The 17971-nt window shown below is 39.1% G+C and overlaps 1 protein-coding gene across 3 annotated transcripts in view; it reads left to right on the top strand.

Annotated features, from left to right (window-relative positions):
* Positions 1-2160: 2160 nt before the first annotated feature.
* The window catches only part of ATATH8 (Protein kinase superfamily protein), a 173563-nt gene continuing 157752 nt past the window's right edge, over positions 2161-17971 (top strand). Inside the window, exons 1-3 of one of the 3 annotated variants that reach the window (XM_087689213.1) lie at positions 2161-2381; positions 3041-3089; positions 3160-3885. In XM_087689213.1, coding sequence (XP_087545339.1) covers positions 2262-2381; positions 3041-3089; positions 3160-3885 — 895 coding nt within the window. In that variant the 5' untranslated portion in view covers positions 2161-2261. The remainder of the gene's footprint in view (positions 2382-3040; positions 3090-3159; positions 3886-17971) is intronic. The other 2 variants (XM_087689212.1, XM_087689211.1) reach the window with 2 other exon arrangements.

The following is a 17971-nucleotide window of genomic DNA, read 5'->3' as shown; positions in this document are numbered from 1 at the left end:
CAGTAAATAATAAAAATATTACCAATATTACAAAGAAATTAATACTTCTCAAGTATTAATCCTATACAAATATTACATTTACTAAATAATAGTAGCCTATAGTAATATAATACTCTCAATTAAAACTCATTGAAAAATCCTAATTATTAATAATATCACTCACTCACTCTCACCTAACACAAATATAAACATAACACATGTTTACAATCATCTCTCTCTCCCTCTCTCTCTCTCACACACACACAAAACCAATCATTAATAATATCACTCACTCTCACCCAACACAAATATAAACACAACACATGTTTACAATCATCTCTCACACACACACACACACACAAAAGCAATCATTAATAATATCACTCACTCACTCACTCTTACCCAACACAAATATAAACATAACACATGTTTACAATCATCACACACACACAAAAGCGAAAACATAATATGTAATAATATAATACTCTCAATTTATAAAATATTTAACATACAAAAACACACTATTTAAACAAACTTATATACATGCACATTACAAGAAATATGCACACATACATTTATCTAAAAACTTACATATATACAAGAAAAAACTTTAAATTTCATTAATATTTTTTTATCCATCTTAAAAATAATTTACTCTCCAAAAATATTTGATATCAACAACACTAATATTTTAAAATATCTACCACCAAAAAATTTTATGATAAAAAATCAAGATATAATAAACACATTTATATTTATATATAATTATTTAATATACGATATTATATTAAAAATGATAAAATTAAAAGTTATAATTCATATGAGTTTAATTTTAAAATATATTATATTTAATCAAAATAATACAAAATATAAAGAGATTAATTAAAAAACATGTAGCATAACAAATACCTAATATATTGTCAATACAATTTCTAATAAAGACAATCAAAACTTAAGTATGTAAATAAATAATTATTAATATAAAAATATTAAAATTATTATATGATATAATATTTAAGTTCACTAAATAAATACAATATTTGATGCAATGAATTAACATAATAATCAAAATTTAACATTTATAAAAATAATATTTGATGTACAAAAAATGCTAACTTTAATATTTGTAAAGAAAATATAATTAAAAACCATAACATCTAATTAACTTAATATTTATTTTTAAATACTAAAAGAAAATAAAATAATAATAAATATTAAATGAAATAATCAAATTATTAATGCATAATTAAAAAACTCACATTGTATTAACGATTGTCTATAAAATGCATGCATTATTCTAAAAGAAAAATAATTAATATATATTATTGAAAAAAACAACACAAATCTCTCCTTAAAAATACCCTCTCTCTCTCTCTCTCTCTCTCTCTCACATCCATAGAATAACTCTGCGTTTTGTGTGTATGTGTGTGTGCGCTAACCCAACAACATAGGAACAACAACTACCAAACACACTGAAACACACACACACACACACACACACTCTCTCTCTCTCTCTCTCACACACACACACACACACACACACACACACAGATACACATCAATAGAATAGCTCATCTTTTCTCTCTCTGGATCGACCCAATCACATAGGAATAATGGCACATGAAAATATTGATAGCGAAAACATACAGGTGTTGTTCCCCCAATATATTCACTTTAGGCACGCACACACACACAAAAAGTTGAGCAGGCGTATGTACATATTTTCTATTGTTTTATCTCGACAAGGAGAAAAAAAATTCAATCTTTCTATACTTCAAATCACACCAAAATCAGAATCCTTATCTTGCCATGTTTTGTATATTTCAAGGGTCAAATTAGACTCCTCCTCTAAATTTTGCAAAAGGAGAGAAGTAAAACAAGAAGAAGAAGAAGAAAAAGAAATGACAAAGAGAGAGAAAAAAGAAAGGGGGGAGAGAGAAAGCACACACGAAAAGGAGAGGAGAGAGGAAAAACAGAAAACCCAAATACGACACACAAGAGTTGCAGCACGTGTACGGGCAGAGTGCCTACTTATTAATTAAACCTTATTATTATTATCATTATACTCAAGCTTCCCCCCTTTTATTGCATTTTAAGTAATACGTAGGATCATTTTTTTGATTGGTGGTCGCAGGCGAGCCACGTCAGACGGACAAAGGGTCCATCAACCAGCACAATCATAATCGACACAGAGAGAGAGAGAGAGAGAGCGCTGACTGACTCAGAGGCCATGCTCGTGTGAAAGAACCCGAGAGGAACAGCGAGCCGCAGGCTCACATACAATGATTTCCTCCTCCCGCCAGCCATGGCTACAGCAGGAGCCGACGTTCCATCGTCAGTCCTCTTTCCAGCAATTACCGACTTTCCATCACCATTCGTCTCTCCAGCATTTCGGCTTCCAGGTAAGACTTCCCATTCGTTTGTCAAGCCTTCTTCTGCTGAGGGTTTGAAAATTGAGCCGTTCCATCTAGCGCATTGTTCTGAATGCGTGTATGCTCCCCACCAATGCAAAGTTCTGTCACAAGAAGTTTAGACAAATTTCCACATTCTGAATTATGACAACATCGTGAGCTTCTGCTCAGGAGGCACTGCATACCTGGCCACCCGAGCACTGCATACTTGGCTAGGTACTATCCTCGGCACGGGACTGGTCACCTGTCCCCAACTGCTCTTAGCCAGGTATGCGGCGCCTCTTGAGCAAAAGCTCATGATGTTGAACACTATAGCAGGGCAAAACAGGGGAGAAGAGCCGTTTTTCCCACATTGGAGAACGCCAGAAACTTCCGCATACCTAGCTAGGTATGGTTGTGGGCAGCACTGCACCCAGCTAGATATGCGATGCCTCCATTGCAGGAGCTCTATGATGTTGATCACTAAAGCGAAAAACAAGTGAAAAAGAGCCCTTGTCTGTCCCACATTGGAGAATGTCAAAAATTTATTGTGTGTATATTGCAATTCTAATTTTGTGAGGCTTATGTGCCTTGCCAAATATGATTACACGCTTTTCTCTGCATTTGCTGCTACCAACTGTAGCCATTTCTTATTTTTGCTGGAATTTCAGGATTCCACTTCATCCTGGTCTAAGCAGGGATCGATTTCAAAGAGCCTGGGTATGCTGCTACTCTTTCCTTTTTCTCAATGTTTTGAGGGGCTGTACCTGAGGGTTTTACACTTTGATAGGGGGACATCCCACAATGAAAGCAGGGGCATCTGTGGAAGCACGCAAGGGAGAAGGTCAGTTAAACAAGAAAATATCTGCACAATTTGCCCAGTGCAGATTTTGTTCTTCAATAGCCAGCTCAAGGTCCGATGATCACTATCACAGCACAGCAAATGGAGAGGGTAGGCATTGGTACCAATGCCAATCAACCGTTCAAGAAGACACTTCAACTACATCTGCAGATTTGTGGTCCAATCAAAGGAAGGATGCAGATAAAGCTTCATTTGAGAAGACTGAACCATGGATAATGTCTGACTATCAAGTGAGCAGTAGGCAACTAGGAGAAGCCAGTGCTGCTGATGAACTAAAAGGCAACCCTGTAGTGTTACGTTCAAACTCTGGCTTTGACAGGGAACATGTAGAAGCTTTGGCAACAGGTGGGAGTATTTGTGACGTGGAAGGTCAAGGCACATTCCCAGAAACATCATGGAAAGGGCCTTCTTTGCAGGCTGATCCTGCTGTTGATTTACCCAAGAGTGAACCAGGTGTGGCTTCAGCAGTTTCAATGGGATCAAAATTCTGGCAGATTGTCAAAAATGATTTTGAATACATATCTCATATGGTTAAGTGGACCAGAGAGGCCGCCGTACCTTTTATTACAGAGAAAGCATTTACAGCGAGGATTTGGGAAAATCATTCAGAATCACCAGTTTTGGAAACTCCTCAATATACAGTTAGCTATTCAGGTTTGTCCTTTTACTACATTATAGTGACAAGGCATTGGTAAGATAGGCCTCAGGTTTGTCGTGGAGTCCATATCTATCCCCTGAATGGTTGTGTAAGCATCATCTTAGTCCTTGCAAATGAATAGGCCAAAAAATATATATGATTTTTGCATCAATGTTCGATAATTGGTGGAACATAACAACTGAGTGGGTATTGACAATAATGTGCTACTCATGTATCTGGCTTGGCTTGCCCATGGTTCCTGCACTTGGTTATGACTCATGAGAACATGCTTCTGGCTATATCATATAGAATTTTTGCAGCTTGTATTCTTGGGTTCCCACATGATAGGCCGCATGGAGCATATCTACTCCATCTCCAAGGTGGGACCTTTTGGCCTGCCCTATTGATTGGCATATTTGAACTGTTGTTGCGATTGGTTGTTCATCTGACATCACCATATATGTCTGTCGGATGCAAGTCATTTGTACATCCAGTGGTCATTGAGACAGGATGTAGGATACATCACAACTTGCTGTGGAGTGCTGTAGGCCTGCCTTTCTTCTTGGATGTTGGGCCCATGTTGGTGGAGCATGATGATGGTAGTTATTGAAGGTATTGTCTCCCATAATGGCTATTTCCTCCTCCCTCTCTTCGATAGCCTTTTGGCTATGTATACACAATGGTTGTCACTTTGAGTGGCCAGCATGGAGTATATACTATTTCCTCTCTTCTCTAGTTTATTGTGCACTTTACTTTTAACTAACAGAAGGAATTTTCCTGCCTTAGGACAGGGGTCACTTCTACAATGAGTGCTGCCCATGCAAACCAGGAAGAATAGGCCCAAATTCTGGTCAACCAGCTACCTTGTTCTTGGCCAACTTGCAAAAATGGTTTCACTTGCAACTTGATTGACACCTACCATGTGTGTGCACTATTTTATGTACATAGAACAATAGTTTTTTTTCATATGTTTCCATATGGCAAAAACATACAGTATGGAAATATGAGTGGAGTACATTTCAGCCCCTTGGGATGAAGCCTATGTGGCCCTAACTATATGAGAGAAAAACCCAAGAAAAATAAAAGAGTGTACATATTCTTTACCTTCAAACTTAGAACTTGAAATCATTAATTTGGAGTCACAAAAGATCAAACTGCAAAGCATCACAACCACAATTTCAAGTATGGAATGGTGAAAATTTGCCTCAAATTTTGAATGAAGACAAAAAGTTAAGTATGGAATGGCAAAAAATTAACCTGGTCCGGAACAGCTTTTCCCACATGGGAAATTATGCTACTCATGCATGGGAATCCGACTCTGCATAGAATTGCAAAATCTCTTCTAAAGTTACATGTATACTCTATATTGTTGAGGAATTTAAGTAGTTTGGTATAGATGTTAAACATATAAATGGCATTACCTATTTATATACGTCTAATATTACAATATTCCTAGAAATAGATGTAAAATCCGTTTCGCCTTTTCAGCCTAAGGCCAAAACTCCATTTCGCGACTCCAAAATGCGTTTCTATTTCGCGGTCTCCAAGCAACTATGTTGAAGAACAAAGAAAATGGGGCTCTAAAGATGCATACGATTTATCTTTGATTCGTCTTTCAGTTAAGAGAGCAATACTACCTTATATTCAGTCTTGCAAGTCCTCGAGGGTAGCTTGGGATATCCTTGAGCAGATGTTTGCAGCGCGAAGTGAGGCCATAACCTCTTACTTGAGAAGAGAATTGGCAAATGCACACATGGATGAGGGTGATGGCATGACAAATCACCTTACTTACATTCAGGTCTTGAGAGAGCAGTTGCTGAATATTGATGAGGTGATGACCAATGAGGAGATGGTCAACATTACCCTAAATTCTCTTGCAGAGTTTTATCTTGGTTTTTACACTTCATTGAACTTGTATTTGAGGGGGACACAATAGTCCCTCGCATTCGCAGAGTTAATCTCATCTTATTTTCTATTTCTCTACATTCGAACATGGCTCTCTTACCCATCGAAAAGTTCCCTTCTAATCCTTGTTACATGAGGAACAGACTCAAAAGAATGTGGCTATGAGATCAAGTGATGTAGTTATGCTCTCTAGGTATAAAGCAAAGGCAAAGGTAAGCAATATGTGAAAAATCAGCCTAAGGCTGATGTGGGACAGCCATTTAGCAAGGTTGCCCAAGATTCGAACAAAGGGAAAAGGACACTTTCACAAAAAGCTCGGCCAAATGCCGAAAGAGGTTAACAAAGGAGAAGAAGGAATCTGGATTGGCTATCCATGACTCCATGAAACATTAGCCACTCAGTCTTTAGATGGTGATGCTACAGCCAGCTTGGTTGAGAAGGACGATGCATTTCTAACTTCAAGTTATGACATGACTGTGGCTGATTAAGCATTTAATGCTGTTGAAAGGCAGTATACATGGTATTTTGATAGTGGGACATCCATGTCCAACCCTTCACAGAAGTGTTTGTTTACATCCATGCAATGAGCCCTTGCGGGGAAGAGAGTTTTTTGTGCAAACAACTCTAGCTTTGATGTTTGTGGCGTTGGTACAATTGCGATCATTGTTACCAATGGGACATTTTCAGCTTATTGATGTAACCTTCTTTTAATTTCAGCTTTCAATAAGCAAGGTTTGCAAGTCATCTTTGAAGATGACAAATGCATTGTCAAAGATAGAGAGGTCGATTATGCTCTTCGGTTGTTAGGGACTTTGTGCGAAGGTCTCTTTTTGTTGGATACTTATGAGAAGAGACATCGTCATGCACTTATGAGAAGAGATATCGTCATGCTTTGACAAATCCATACACTTACTCCCGCTATGTAGAATGTGGAGCTTTGGCTTGCTCTCTATGGTTAATTGAGCTTTTGATAGTATGATTATACTTCAACATTGTTAGAGGGTGGATGCTTTGCCTTTTGTTGATACTCTATCTCCCCATGCATGTGAGGGGTGTATACTTAGGAAAATGCATTGCTTTGCTTTTAAGAACGATGGTGCAATGTGTGCTATCTGGAAAATGCAGCTTATACACTTTGTTGTGTGTGGTCCCATCGAATGAGAGCATTCAATGGTCATTTGTATTTTGTCACATTTATAGGTGTTTATTCTTGCTACACATGGGTGTATGATCTCAAAGCAAAGTTAGATATATTTATGCACTTCAAAAACTTGGTTGCAAAATTGGAAGCAAAAACAAGTTTGGAGGTACAAACGCTACTTTCACGAGGATGTGAAATTTTGATACCTTTACGTAACATTCATATTAATTTTTAATCAAATGTTTAAGTATGTGTTGCATGTGAAGTGTAATTGGGATTATTTCATATTTACGAGCCAAGAACTTTAGGAAATCAGTGGATGTAAAAGGCAAAAGTTGTCTTAAGTAACGTTGCACAAATACTGGGTGGTATTTGATGCCAAAAATTGGTCTAAGACATTTTATTCACCATAAGTGTCAGTTGTGGTAACACTAGGGGTTTGGCATTTAATGGTATTTAATGCCAATCCAGGGGCAATAGAAGACTCAGGAGCACTTGAGAGATGAATTGGCCTAGCCAATTTAATTGTTGGTCGGTTAGATTAAATTTTTGGGCTATTAAATAATTATTAATATTAGTTTTTAAAATTTAAAGCTGAAAATTACTTTAATAATGCAAATAATGCTGTAAAATGGGATTATAAGTTTGTCAATTGGCAAAACTTGACCATGCAAGTAGGAAAGACGTTTTTGAGGTTGAAGGGGAGTGAGAGAGGGTCATTTCAGCCTTGTGCAAGGTGAGAGAGACAGAGAGAATGTTGGCATAGTTGCTACAACAAGTGACAGCCATTTTCAGCCAACAAGAGACCCTTTGGAGCTAGTGACATTCCCTGAAGAGACTACAACAATAGGTGATAGTAGTTTGAGGGTTATTTGGACCAAACAAACATTATATTTGGTGTGTTCCATCAATGGAGAGAGCTCTCATGGCTGTCTAGATAGGATAGCAGTGGATTTCTTCCATTTTCTTGTGGTGCAAGTTTAAATTTTCTCTGTATTTAACATTCTCTCTCATTCCAAGCCATTTCAGAGCCTTGCTCTGAAGATCTCAGCATTCTAATGCTTTGAGGTTGAGAAATTGTATTTTTCTCTATTGTAGACCCTAATATATTGCAGAAATTAGGGTTTGATAGCAACCTTGGGAAGTATGCTAGGACATTGAAGCCTCAAATGAAATTTTAGGATTGAGAATGAGTTCTCAGAAAGATTCAAGAGAGGGACCAACCAACATAAAGGCCAATTGCTCGAGCAAATCATGGGGCAAATCAATTTGAAGACTTGTTGGTCATTATTGAGAGCAAGGGGCTTTTGGATTGCAAAGGGGATTGAAGGAAACCCATTGTATTTGAATTCAATTGCAATTAAAAATAAGGAAATACTAAAAGAGGCGCTAGTTTTGGGGCCAACAGGGTGTCCAATGTCCAAGATTGTTGGGTAAATGATTGTGCTTCATCATTTCATGAATTATTTGCTTGCTGTAACATAAGTTAAAATTAGGTTATTACCACCCATCTAGGGAAGGAAGGTTGGTTTCATGGTTCCAACCCTATCCACGGATCAAGAGGGTGAGTACATGTATCATGCATTTGAGATATTCTCGCTTGAGCATGGCTTTACATATCAGGCCATTGTGAGGATGACACCTCAACAGAATGGAGTGGCCAAAGGAAAGAATCATACACTCATGGAGATGACCAAATATATGCCAAAGAGCAAAGAGTTGCCACATAAGTTTTGGCTTGATGATCTACAATGTGCAAATCATGTCATTAATTGGGCTTTGACTAAGGCACTTAAGACGATCGCTCCTTTTGAGGCATGGCATGATAGGGAACCAAAGGTTGATTACTTTTATGTGTTTGTATGTATAGCATATGCTCATGTGCCTAGAGAGCTTCATGGAAAGCTAGATGATAACACACTTAAAAGTTAAAATGTATTTTTGTTGGATACAATTTAGAGAGCAAAGGCTATTGTTTGTATGGTTCTCACATTCAAAAGAGTTTTGTCAACAAAGATGTTATTTTTGTTGAAAATGTAGTCTATTCCCATGCCCAGTTTGAACTGCTAGCCACCTATGAGAATGGTGATGTCTTTGAGGGTCTTTTGCCACTTGCATTGGGATCTGTGCATGTTGTAAATGCGGAAACAGATGTATTACGGCAAGACGTTGCCGCTCCACCTGCCCTAGATCAGCCCCTGGTTGATCATGTTTTGCCTCTATTATTGGACGAAGTAGTTGAACAAGAAAGGGTTGCTGTAAATGTAGTTAAAACAGTTCCTAGATGGCTGTTACACACTCTCAAGGAGAGTAAAACTGATTCTCCTTTGCCTCAATGCACTAGAAAGGGTGCTAGGTAGGTTGCTCATAATGCGTGGGGGGAGGGGGGGGGGGTTTGGGGGTGGGGGAGGGGGATACATTTTGTGGAAAACTTAGAAGTAGATGCTCTTCTTGATGAGCATGCATTTATGAGCTCACTTTTGGATGAGGATGAGCCTACTTCAATCGATGACGGGCTGTAGGACGTACATTGGTTGCAGGCCATGGAAGAGGAGTTGGACTCCATTGCCACTCATGGTACTTGGGTGATTGTTGAGTTGCCACCTAGCAAGAAGGCTATTGGCACTGTTGGGTGTAAAGGCCCTTTACGCCCTCTCTCGTGTATATATTACTTCACACATGTGAACCCGCCCTAGCGGGTATAAGTGTACCGTATCCTAAGTATAAATACATTCTTTTATTCTTTGTGTATACCACACTGGTACACACCTATCTGACGACTTACTCTGACTCTATTACTGTCAAACACTATTTAGCTCCGAGTCATTGAACTCCTCGATTATTGTATCTGCTCTCAGTTCTCTTTCTCTATCTGCTTCCGCTTCGACTTTGCAAATTGGTATCAGAGCCAATGGCTCACGCAAGCAAGCAATTGGTTTGTGCCGTTGAGAAGTAGACGAGCAAGCCAGGCAGGCGATTGGTCGGGTACAGGCGTCAACAATTGAACGGTTCAGGAGACTGGTCAAGTGCAGGCATAACGGGCGTCAGACGGACTGACAACTGACAGGTGACTATTGCGCGACGCTGCTGCATGACGGGGGTGGAGGCAACCTCTGCACGATGGGACTAGAGGCGTGCAACGATACGGAAGGCTGCTTGGTGATGGGCGATAGGGTAATCAGCCGCATGAACGACGGGCAGAAGGTCAACGGCTCATTTTTCCTTAATTTACTTCACCTTATTTTCCCCTCTCCACCGGGTGTTCACACATATAAGCACAAAGTGCAAATTTGTGCAAATTTCTCTCTTAAAATTTGGGGCTTTTCCCAAATTTGGTGCCTAACACACATTGCAGTGACCTCTAGACCATAAATTGCAGACATTGAGTGCACAGGCCTCAGAAATTTTTTGGGGATTCTCAAATGCAAGTGAAATTTTTGCTTGGATAAGCCAATTTCTTGGAAATTGTGCATTGTTGGACCTTGAAATTTGGGGTTTTTGCAGAAATCATGAAATTTCTGCAACAGTAGTCCGCACTTGATGCTTGGGAAGATGTATTTATGCAATTGGAGCAGATTCACTGCAGAAATTTTGGGGCTTTTCACATTGGTGATGTATTTTTTGAGTTGTTTTGAGACTGGACAATGAAATTTGCAACAGATTCACTGCTGAGTGGGAGTCTTTAGAGCTTTGGATGCTTCAAATGTTGAAAAAGGGTAGCTTCTCTTGGTATATGTATTGTTGAATACTCGTTATGCAGTGAAATAGTGGTAAATATAGCATTTGGGAATTTTGGTGATGTACTATTGAAGTAGGAGCTATTCTTAATGCAAATGTATCAGATTTGATTCGTGCATATGCTGTAATCAGTACTTGAGACTGAAATTTGCAGCTAAACATCTGCTTCTTGGACACTTTGGAAGCACAAAGTGTGTACTTGCTGTTACATTTAGAAACCTTGCTATTGGCTGAAAGCATTCAGCCCTTTATTACAGTTGTGTATTGTTGAAGATGGTTGGCTTTAGAAGAACATAAGCCCATTGCTTTGTCAGATGAGGATTCGGCTAAAATGAATAAAAAGGCCATTACTTACATTAAAATGGCCATCACAGATGATATCTTGGTTGATATAAAGAGGCTTGATAGCCTATGTAGTTTGGGAGAAACTTAAGGCTACTTATGAGAATACAACTCTAGTCAATCAGGTACATCTCATGCAGAAGTTGGTCAACTTGAAGCTTGATGAGTTCAAACCTGCCTTAGAGCATTTGAATGCTTTCACTGGTATTTTGAGTCAGTTACAGGATGCAGGTTTGCCAGCTTTTGATCCTAAATTGAGGGCTATCTTCTTGCTCATGACCTTGCCCGATTCATGGGAAGCATTGGTTGTGTCATTGAGCAATAACCCCAACTTGACATTTGATAGTGTGTGTGGTTCTATTCTGAATGAAGAGATTGGACGCAAGGCAAGTGGAAAAAACAGTGGATCAGCCTACTATGTAAGAGGAAGATCTGAAAAAAGGTATAATGCTGCAAATAAAAACAAAAGTCGCAGCAAAAGCAAGGAAAAACAGCAAGATGCAACTTCTTATCAATGTGGTCGCAAAGGGCATAAAAAGCCCGATTGTAGGTACTTTAAAAAGGAACAAGAATGTAAGAAGCAGGCTAGTGCAAAAGGCAAAAAGAATGATGAGGATGACAACTCTACCCCTAAAGAGATAGAAAAAGCAAATGTGGTATCTAGTGTTGTTATTGAGGAAATAGAAGATGATAAATATGCTAATTTTCTGGTTGCATCTTTAGATCCGCTTGCTATGACAGTGGAGGATATGTATATCACTAAAACAGATGTGATAGATGCCTTGTTGTTAGCTCATGATGGTTTGTCACAATCGTAGATTGTTGATAGCGGTGCTTCTTTTTATGTAACTCCATCTTTGCAGTGTTTTTCTACTCATGCAGAAGGTAATCTTGGAAAAGTCTACCTTGGCAACAATCATGCACGTGATATTGAAGGAATGGGCACCATACACCTGGCTCTAGAAAATGGTCAAGAATTGATTCTTTATGATCTTAGGTATGTTCCTAGCATCGAGAAAAGCTTGCTTTCTGTTGGGCAGCTAGACAGTAAAGGTTGCTTCACTACTTTTGGTGGTGGTATGCTGAAAATACAGAAAGGATCTATGCTAGTCACTAGAGGTGGTAAAAAGGGGACTCTTTATTATCTCTATTGCAAGGCACTTCTTGGAAAGTTTGTTGCAATTGCTGAAGTACAGTCACACATGGAGTTATGGCACAAACGTCTTGGACATATGAGCCAAAAGGATTTGCAGGCACTGTCTTCACTTGGAAGAGTTGATGTGAAAAGCTCAAAGCTTGACTTTTGTGATGATTGTGTTTTTGGTAAATATATAAAGAGTCCCTACTCTCATGGAGCCTCTAGGAAGGCATGTATCTTGGATTTAGTCCATTCTGATGTTTGCACCATACCAATAAAAACTCATAGTGGTTTCCATTATTTTATGTCTTTTATTGATGACCATTCTAGGAAGCTATGGGCCTACTTGCTTAAGCAAAAAAGTGAGGCATTGGATGCTTTTAAAAGGTTTTATGCATTGGTTAATACTCAAAAAGGCTTAAAGTGAAAATGCATAAGAAGAGATAATGGGGGAGAGTATGTATCTAAAGAATTCAATAAGTTTTTTGATGACAATGGGATTAAACAAGAGCTTACAGCTCCTTACAAACCATCTTCTAATGATGTGGTTGAGCGAATGAATCGCACGTTATGTGAGAAGATTCGGTGGTGCATGCTGTCCATAGCTAATCTCTTGCAATCGTTTTAGGGAGAAGCACTTAAAACCGCAATGCATATTTGCAACCGATCTCCACATCGTGCTCTTGAAAGTGGCATCCCTGAAGAGGTTTGGTCTGGCAAACCTACTTCATATGACCACTTAAGAGTCTTTGGCTGCAAATGCTATGTACATGTACTTGTTGATAGCAGAATCAAACTCGACATGAAATCTCATAGAGGCATCTGCATGGGTTATAGAGATGAAGGTGAAATGGGCTATTGAGTTTGGATTTAAAGCATAAAAAAGATGCTACATAGTCGAGATGTGATATTGAATGAGTCAAAGCTGCTGAAAAATGTCACATCTAATGACTCAGACAAAAAGAAAGTTAAATTTCAGCATGATGAGTTACTAGAGCAGCCATCAGCCACCGCTGAAAATTCAGCTCCTTTTGATGTTGATTATGTTAATCAGTGTATCATCATTGAGCTCGATGAAAATGGACAGCAAGGGGAGGCTAAACATCAGCTTAAGTACCAAAATGAGCATGTTGAAAATGAATTACAGCAGGCTGAAATTGTATTACAAGAACCTGAATATGTAGTTCAGCAGCCAAATAATGAGGTCATTGACATTCCTATGGATGTGGATCCATTACCTAATAACACAGATCATTGGGTAAGAATGTCTACACGTGTCAGAAGACCTATAGAAAGATTTGATCCTTTTTTGGATTGCATTTTACTCACAGATGAAGGTGAGCCTCTTACGTATAAAGAGGCCTTATCATGTGAGTTAAAGAAAAAGTGGGAGCTAGCTATGCAAGAAGAAATGAAGTCATTGTATCAGAATGATACTTGGGATTTGGTTACATTGCCCAAGGATAGAAAAGCCATCCCTAACAAATGGGTCTATAAAATCAAATGTGTGGATTGAAACAGGCTCCTAGACAATGGTATAAAAAGTTTGTGTGGTTTGAAACACGCTCCTAGACAATGGTATAAAAAGTTTGATGCCTTCATGCTCTCATATGGTTTTAAAATGAGTAGTGCAAATCACTGCTTATATATTAAGAAGGCTGATGATGGAAGCCTTATTATACTTGTGCTTTATGTAGACGATATGCTTATTGCTGGTAAGCATAAAAGCTTGATTAATGCAGCTGAATTTAGCCTTTTCTATGAAGGATTTGGGTGTAGCTGTGATCATATTTTGGGCATGCGTGTAACGCGAGATAGAGAGCAACGACTCTTATTTCTCTCACAAGAAAAGTACATCAGCAAAGTACTTGATCGTTTTTCTATGGTTGATGCTAAGCCACTTGGTGTACCTTTTCCACCCTATCTTAAGCTTAGTAAAGTAGATTGCCCAAAAGATGATAAGGTAGCTAGTACTATGAAGGGTGTTTCTTATGCTCCAGCTTGAGGTTCACTCATATATGCTATGGTTGCCACTAGACCTGACATTGCTTAGGCGGTGGGAGTTGTGAGCAGGTTCATGTCAAGTCCTGGCAAAGCACATTGGGAAGCAGTGAAATGTATCTTACGGTACCTTAAGGGCACACAAAGAAAATGTATTTGCAATGGCAAGGGTATGTTGGATCTGTAGGGGTATTGTGATGCAGACATGGTAGGTGACTTGGATACTCGCAAGTCTACTAGCGGGTATATCTTTACCTTGACGGGTGGGGTGGCTTCTTGGTGCTCTAGATTGCAAAAAATAGTAGCACTCTCTACCACTGAGGTTGAACATATTTCAGCCACTAAAGCTTCAAAAGAAGCAATTTGGCTTGGTCGTTTGGTCAAGGATTTTGGGCTGCCCACCAAAACACCTGTACTTAGATGTGATAAGCCAGAGTGTTGTATGCTTGGCTAAGAATGCCATGTTTCATGCACGTACCAAACATATTGATGTTTGGTATCATTTTATCAGATAGGTTTTGAATGATGGTCTAGTCACCCTGACTAAGATTAAATCATATGATAACCCTGCAGATGTTCTCACTAAAAGTCTTGCAAAGGCTCAACATGAGCATTGCATTAGACTTGTGGGAGTTGGTTAAAGCTTCGCTTAGGACTTTTAAGTGGGAGGTTGTTAGGTGTAAAGGCCCTTTACGCGCTCTCCCGTGTGTATATTACTTCACACATGTGAACCCACCCTAACGGGTGTAAGTGTACCGTATCCTAAGTATAAATACATTATTTTATTCTTTGTATGTACCACACTAGTACACACCTATCATCTGAGGACTTACTCTCACTCTATCGCTGTCAAACACTGTTCAGCTTTGAGTCATTGAACTCCTCGATTACTATGCCCGTCTTAGCTCTCTTTCTCTATCTGCTTCCGCTTCGACTCTGCAAGCACTAAATGGATTTTTAAACTCAAACGCAAGGCTGATAGTTCCAATGGTAGGTACTAGGAACACTTGGTTGCCAAAGGATATGCTCAGAAAAAGGGCATAGATTTTAAGGAGACTTTTGTTCTTGCATACCGCATGAGTACCATTAGATGTGTTACTGCTATGGTTGTCCATCATGGATGAAAAATGCATCGGTTGGACATTAAGACAACATTTCTTGATGGTGATTTGCATGAGGATGTTTGTGTATCACAACCTCCATGGTTTGTAGTTAAAGGCAAAGAGCACTTGGTTTGCAAGTTAAATAAGGCTTTTTATGGCTTGCAACAAGCTCCTTGTGCATGGTATTGGAACATAGATGCTATTTGAATAGAAAAGGGTTCAAGAACAGTCCAATTGCTTGTACTCTATACATTAAGAATGAAGGGGGGGAGTTGCTGGTCATCATTGGATTGAATGAAGGGCAGCCTATCTATTTATAGAAAGCTTGGGTCCTCCCAAATTAGGGTTTGCATGTGGGACACACATACTCTCTAGGATCCCGTTTATTTTAATAAAGTTTGATAATTTTCATTAATTATGTTTTGGGGTTGTTTTAAAGAAGCTAATGCAATTTTAGGTCAATACTTCCATCAAGAGACAGATGCCTGTCCGAAGAGGCAAATTCCACAATGCTAGATCTCTTGAGATGGTATTTATTTGAGCATAAGACATAGTGGGAGGAGTTTGGTAGAGTTTGGTTATAATAATGTAGGGCATAGTTTCATTGGCAAGGCTCCATTTGAGATTTTGGAGGGTAGCAAGAAAGTGCCCCCTATCTTACATACGAAGGATAAGATCTTTGAGGCTGATCGCCTATGTGGAAAACATGGATGTAGCCTATGATAAGGTTAAGTATGCACTTTGAAATTTGTATAGGGTGATTATGTATTGCTGCATTTTGAAAAGGCAAGGTTGAAAAGTTGAAAGGGAGAGAGAGATTATATCCAAAGTTAAGAATGAGATATTTTGGGCCCTTCTAGGTGTTGGAGAGGACTAGTGATGTTGCTTATAGGCTGAAATTGCTCCCACATTAGTGGATACACAATACCTTTCATGTGTGCTTGTTGAGGCCTTTTCATGGTGATGTGCTAGAGGATGTATCTACTAAAATTCGATCAGAGGTAGATGAGATATTGGTACCTGAGTAGATTTTGGCACATAAAGAGAGAAAGATTAGAGGTAAAGTTTTCAAAAGACACTAGGTGAAATTTCAGAATTATTCACCAATGAATGTTGAATGTATATAAGAGAGTGGCCTGGTAGACCACTCTAAGTGGTTGCAACTTTACCTTGATGCTTTCCAGTTAGAGCCAACTTTGGATTGGGCTCAATTAGGTTCAATAGAGCAAGCATCTAGATGGCAAAGCATTGCCTGATGCCCAAGGGGGAGGTAGCACATGGCATTTCAACTTGGTGCAGGCTAAGAGAGAGAGAGGAGAGGTTGTCATAGTTGCAACATGGCATTCTAGGCCAATTGCAGCTAGGGGCTTGCTGGTCATTTGTGACAGCAAGAGGCAATTGGAGAGCAAAGGAGATAGAAGGAATTTCAATGTATTTTATCCAGATTGCAATAGAATATAAAGAAATACTACAAGGGTGCAAGTTTTGGGCCAAATAGCTGTCCATTGTCCAAGATTAAGTGGTAATGTTGCATTTTCAGTTTGTGTGAATTTTATTATTAGTGAAATTAGTGTAAATTAGGTAATTACCACCCTTTTCCCAAAATGAAGGTTGGTTTCATTGTCCCAAAAATGCAGGGTTGAGAGTGAAGATGACAGGGAAACTTCGGCACCGATGACGTGGCAACTATACGATCAAGGCAAAAATGTAGTTTGTTTGGGTGGCGCCTAGTTGTAGACTGGCTGGTGATGGATGAATTGCAGTAAACACAACATGGATGGACACTCAATGTAGGTGCCTACAATCTGCAAGACAAGGTTGAAGGCTGAGTGGTGGGAAGCCTTCTATTTATAGAAGAAAATCCTCCCAATTTAGGGTTTTGTTTATGGGACACAAGCTCTCTCTATGAAAGTTTGGTAACTTAATGTTTTGGGGCCGTTTTAAAGAGCTAACTGAATGTTTACATTTGTAGTGCATCTTTTAGCTCAACATGTTCTTGTCATGGGATTTGAGTGGAGCATGTCAATGTTGACACACCATCAAAGAATGGTGTGGTAGAGCAATAAAACATGATAGTGTTGGATATTGGCCTGTTTCATGGTTGAGCATCATGGGCTGTCTCATACTCTTTGAGGCGATGCTGTGTCCATTGTGTTTACAATTTCAAGGTGGTGGAAAGAGTCGCACTACAAGAATCGTGATGGCTTGGAAGTGAGCATAAAGCCAGACAAACAGATTCCACTGCTTTTACTGATGACAATGGGAAGCCTTCAAAGGCAGTTGCTGTTGTGGAGGCCTTTGTGTTTGTGCTGGAGAAGATTCAGGTTTTTTAGAAACTTGCAAGGCCGAGAGAAGTCAGAACTGTTGTTTTGGCTTCATGGGCTCATCATCGTAAAGTTGCGAGATGGTCTTAGAAACTAGCGTTTCTAATCCAGTTTCAGGGTGGACCATGAGCCTTTAGTGTTTTGTTGGGCATAGGGACCTTCAATGGCTCATCATTGGCTCATCATAGGAACCTTCAATGGCTCATCATTGGCTGGGTGCTTGGCCAATATCTTTGCACTTAACTGATTTCATGAGTTGGTGATACTGTCTGTTTTCATGAAGGCAGGCTTTTGAATGCAAGCTTTGGCTGTAGCTAGTGGGTCCAAGCTCCATACTTGCACTGCGAATGTGCTCTCTGTCCTCTTGAGTGCTTATTTTCTCTTTTTGCTCATTATACTTTCAACATGGCT

Source organism: Lygodium microphyllum, chromosome 12 (genome assembly GCF_053477565.2).
Source record: "Lygodium microphyllum isolate KBCC chromosome 12, Lygodium_microphyllum_v1.1.10, whole genome shotgun sequence".
NCBI classification, from domain to species: Eukaryota; Viridiplantae; Streptophyta; class Polypodiopsida; order Schizaeales; family Lygodiaceae; genus Lygodium; species Lygodium microphyllum.
Note: the sequence above shows the minus strand (reverse complement) of the source record. Positions and strands in the feature narration are given on the sequence as shown.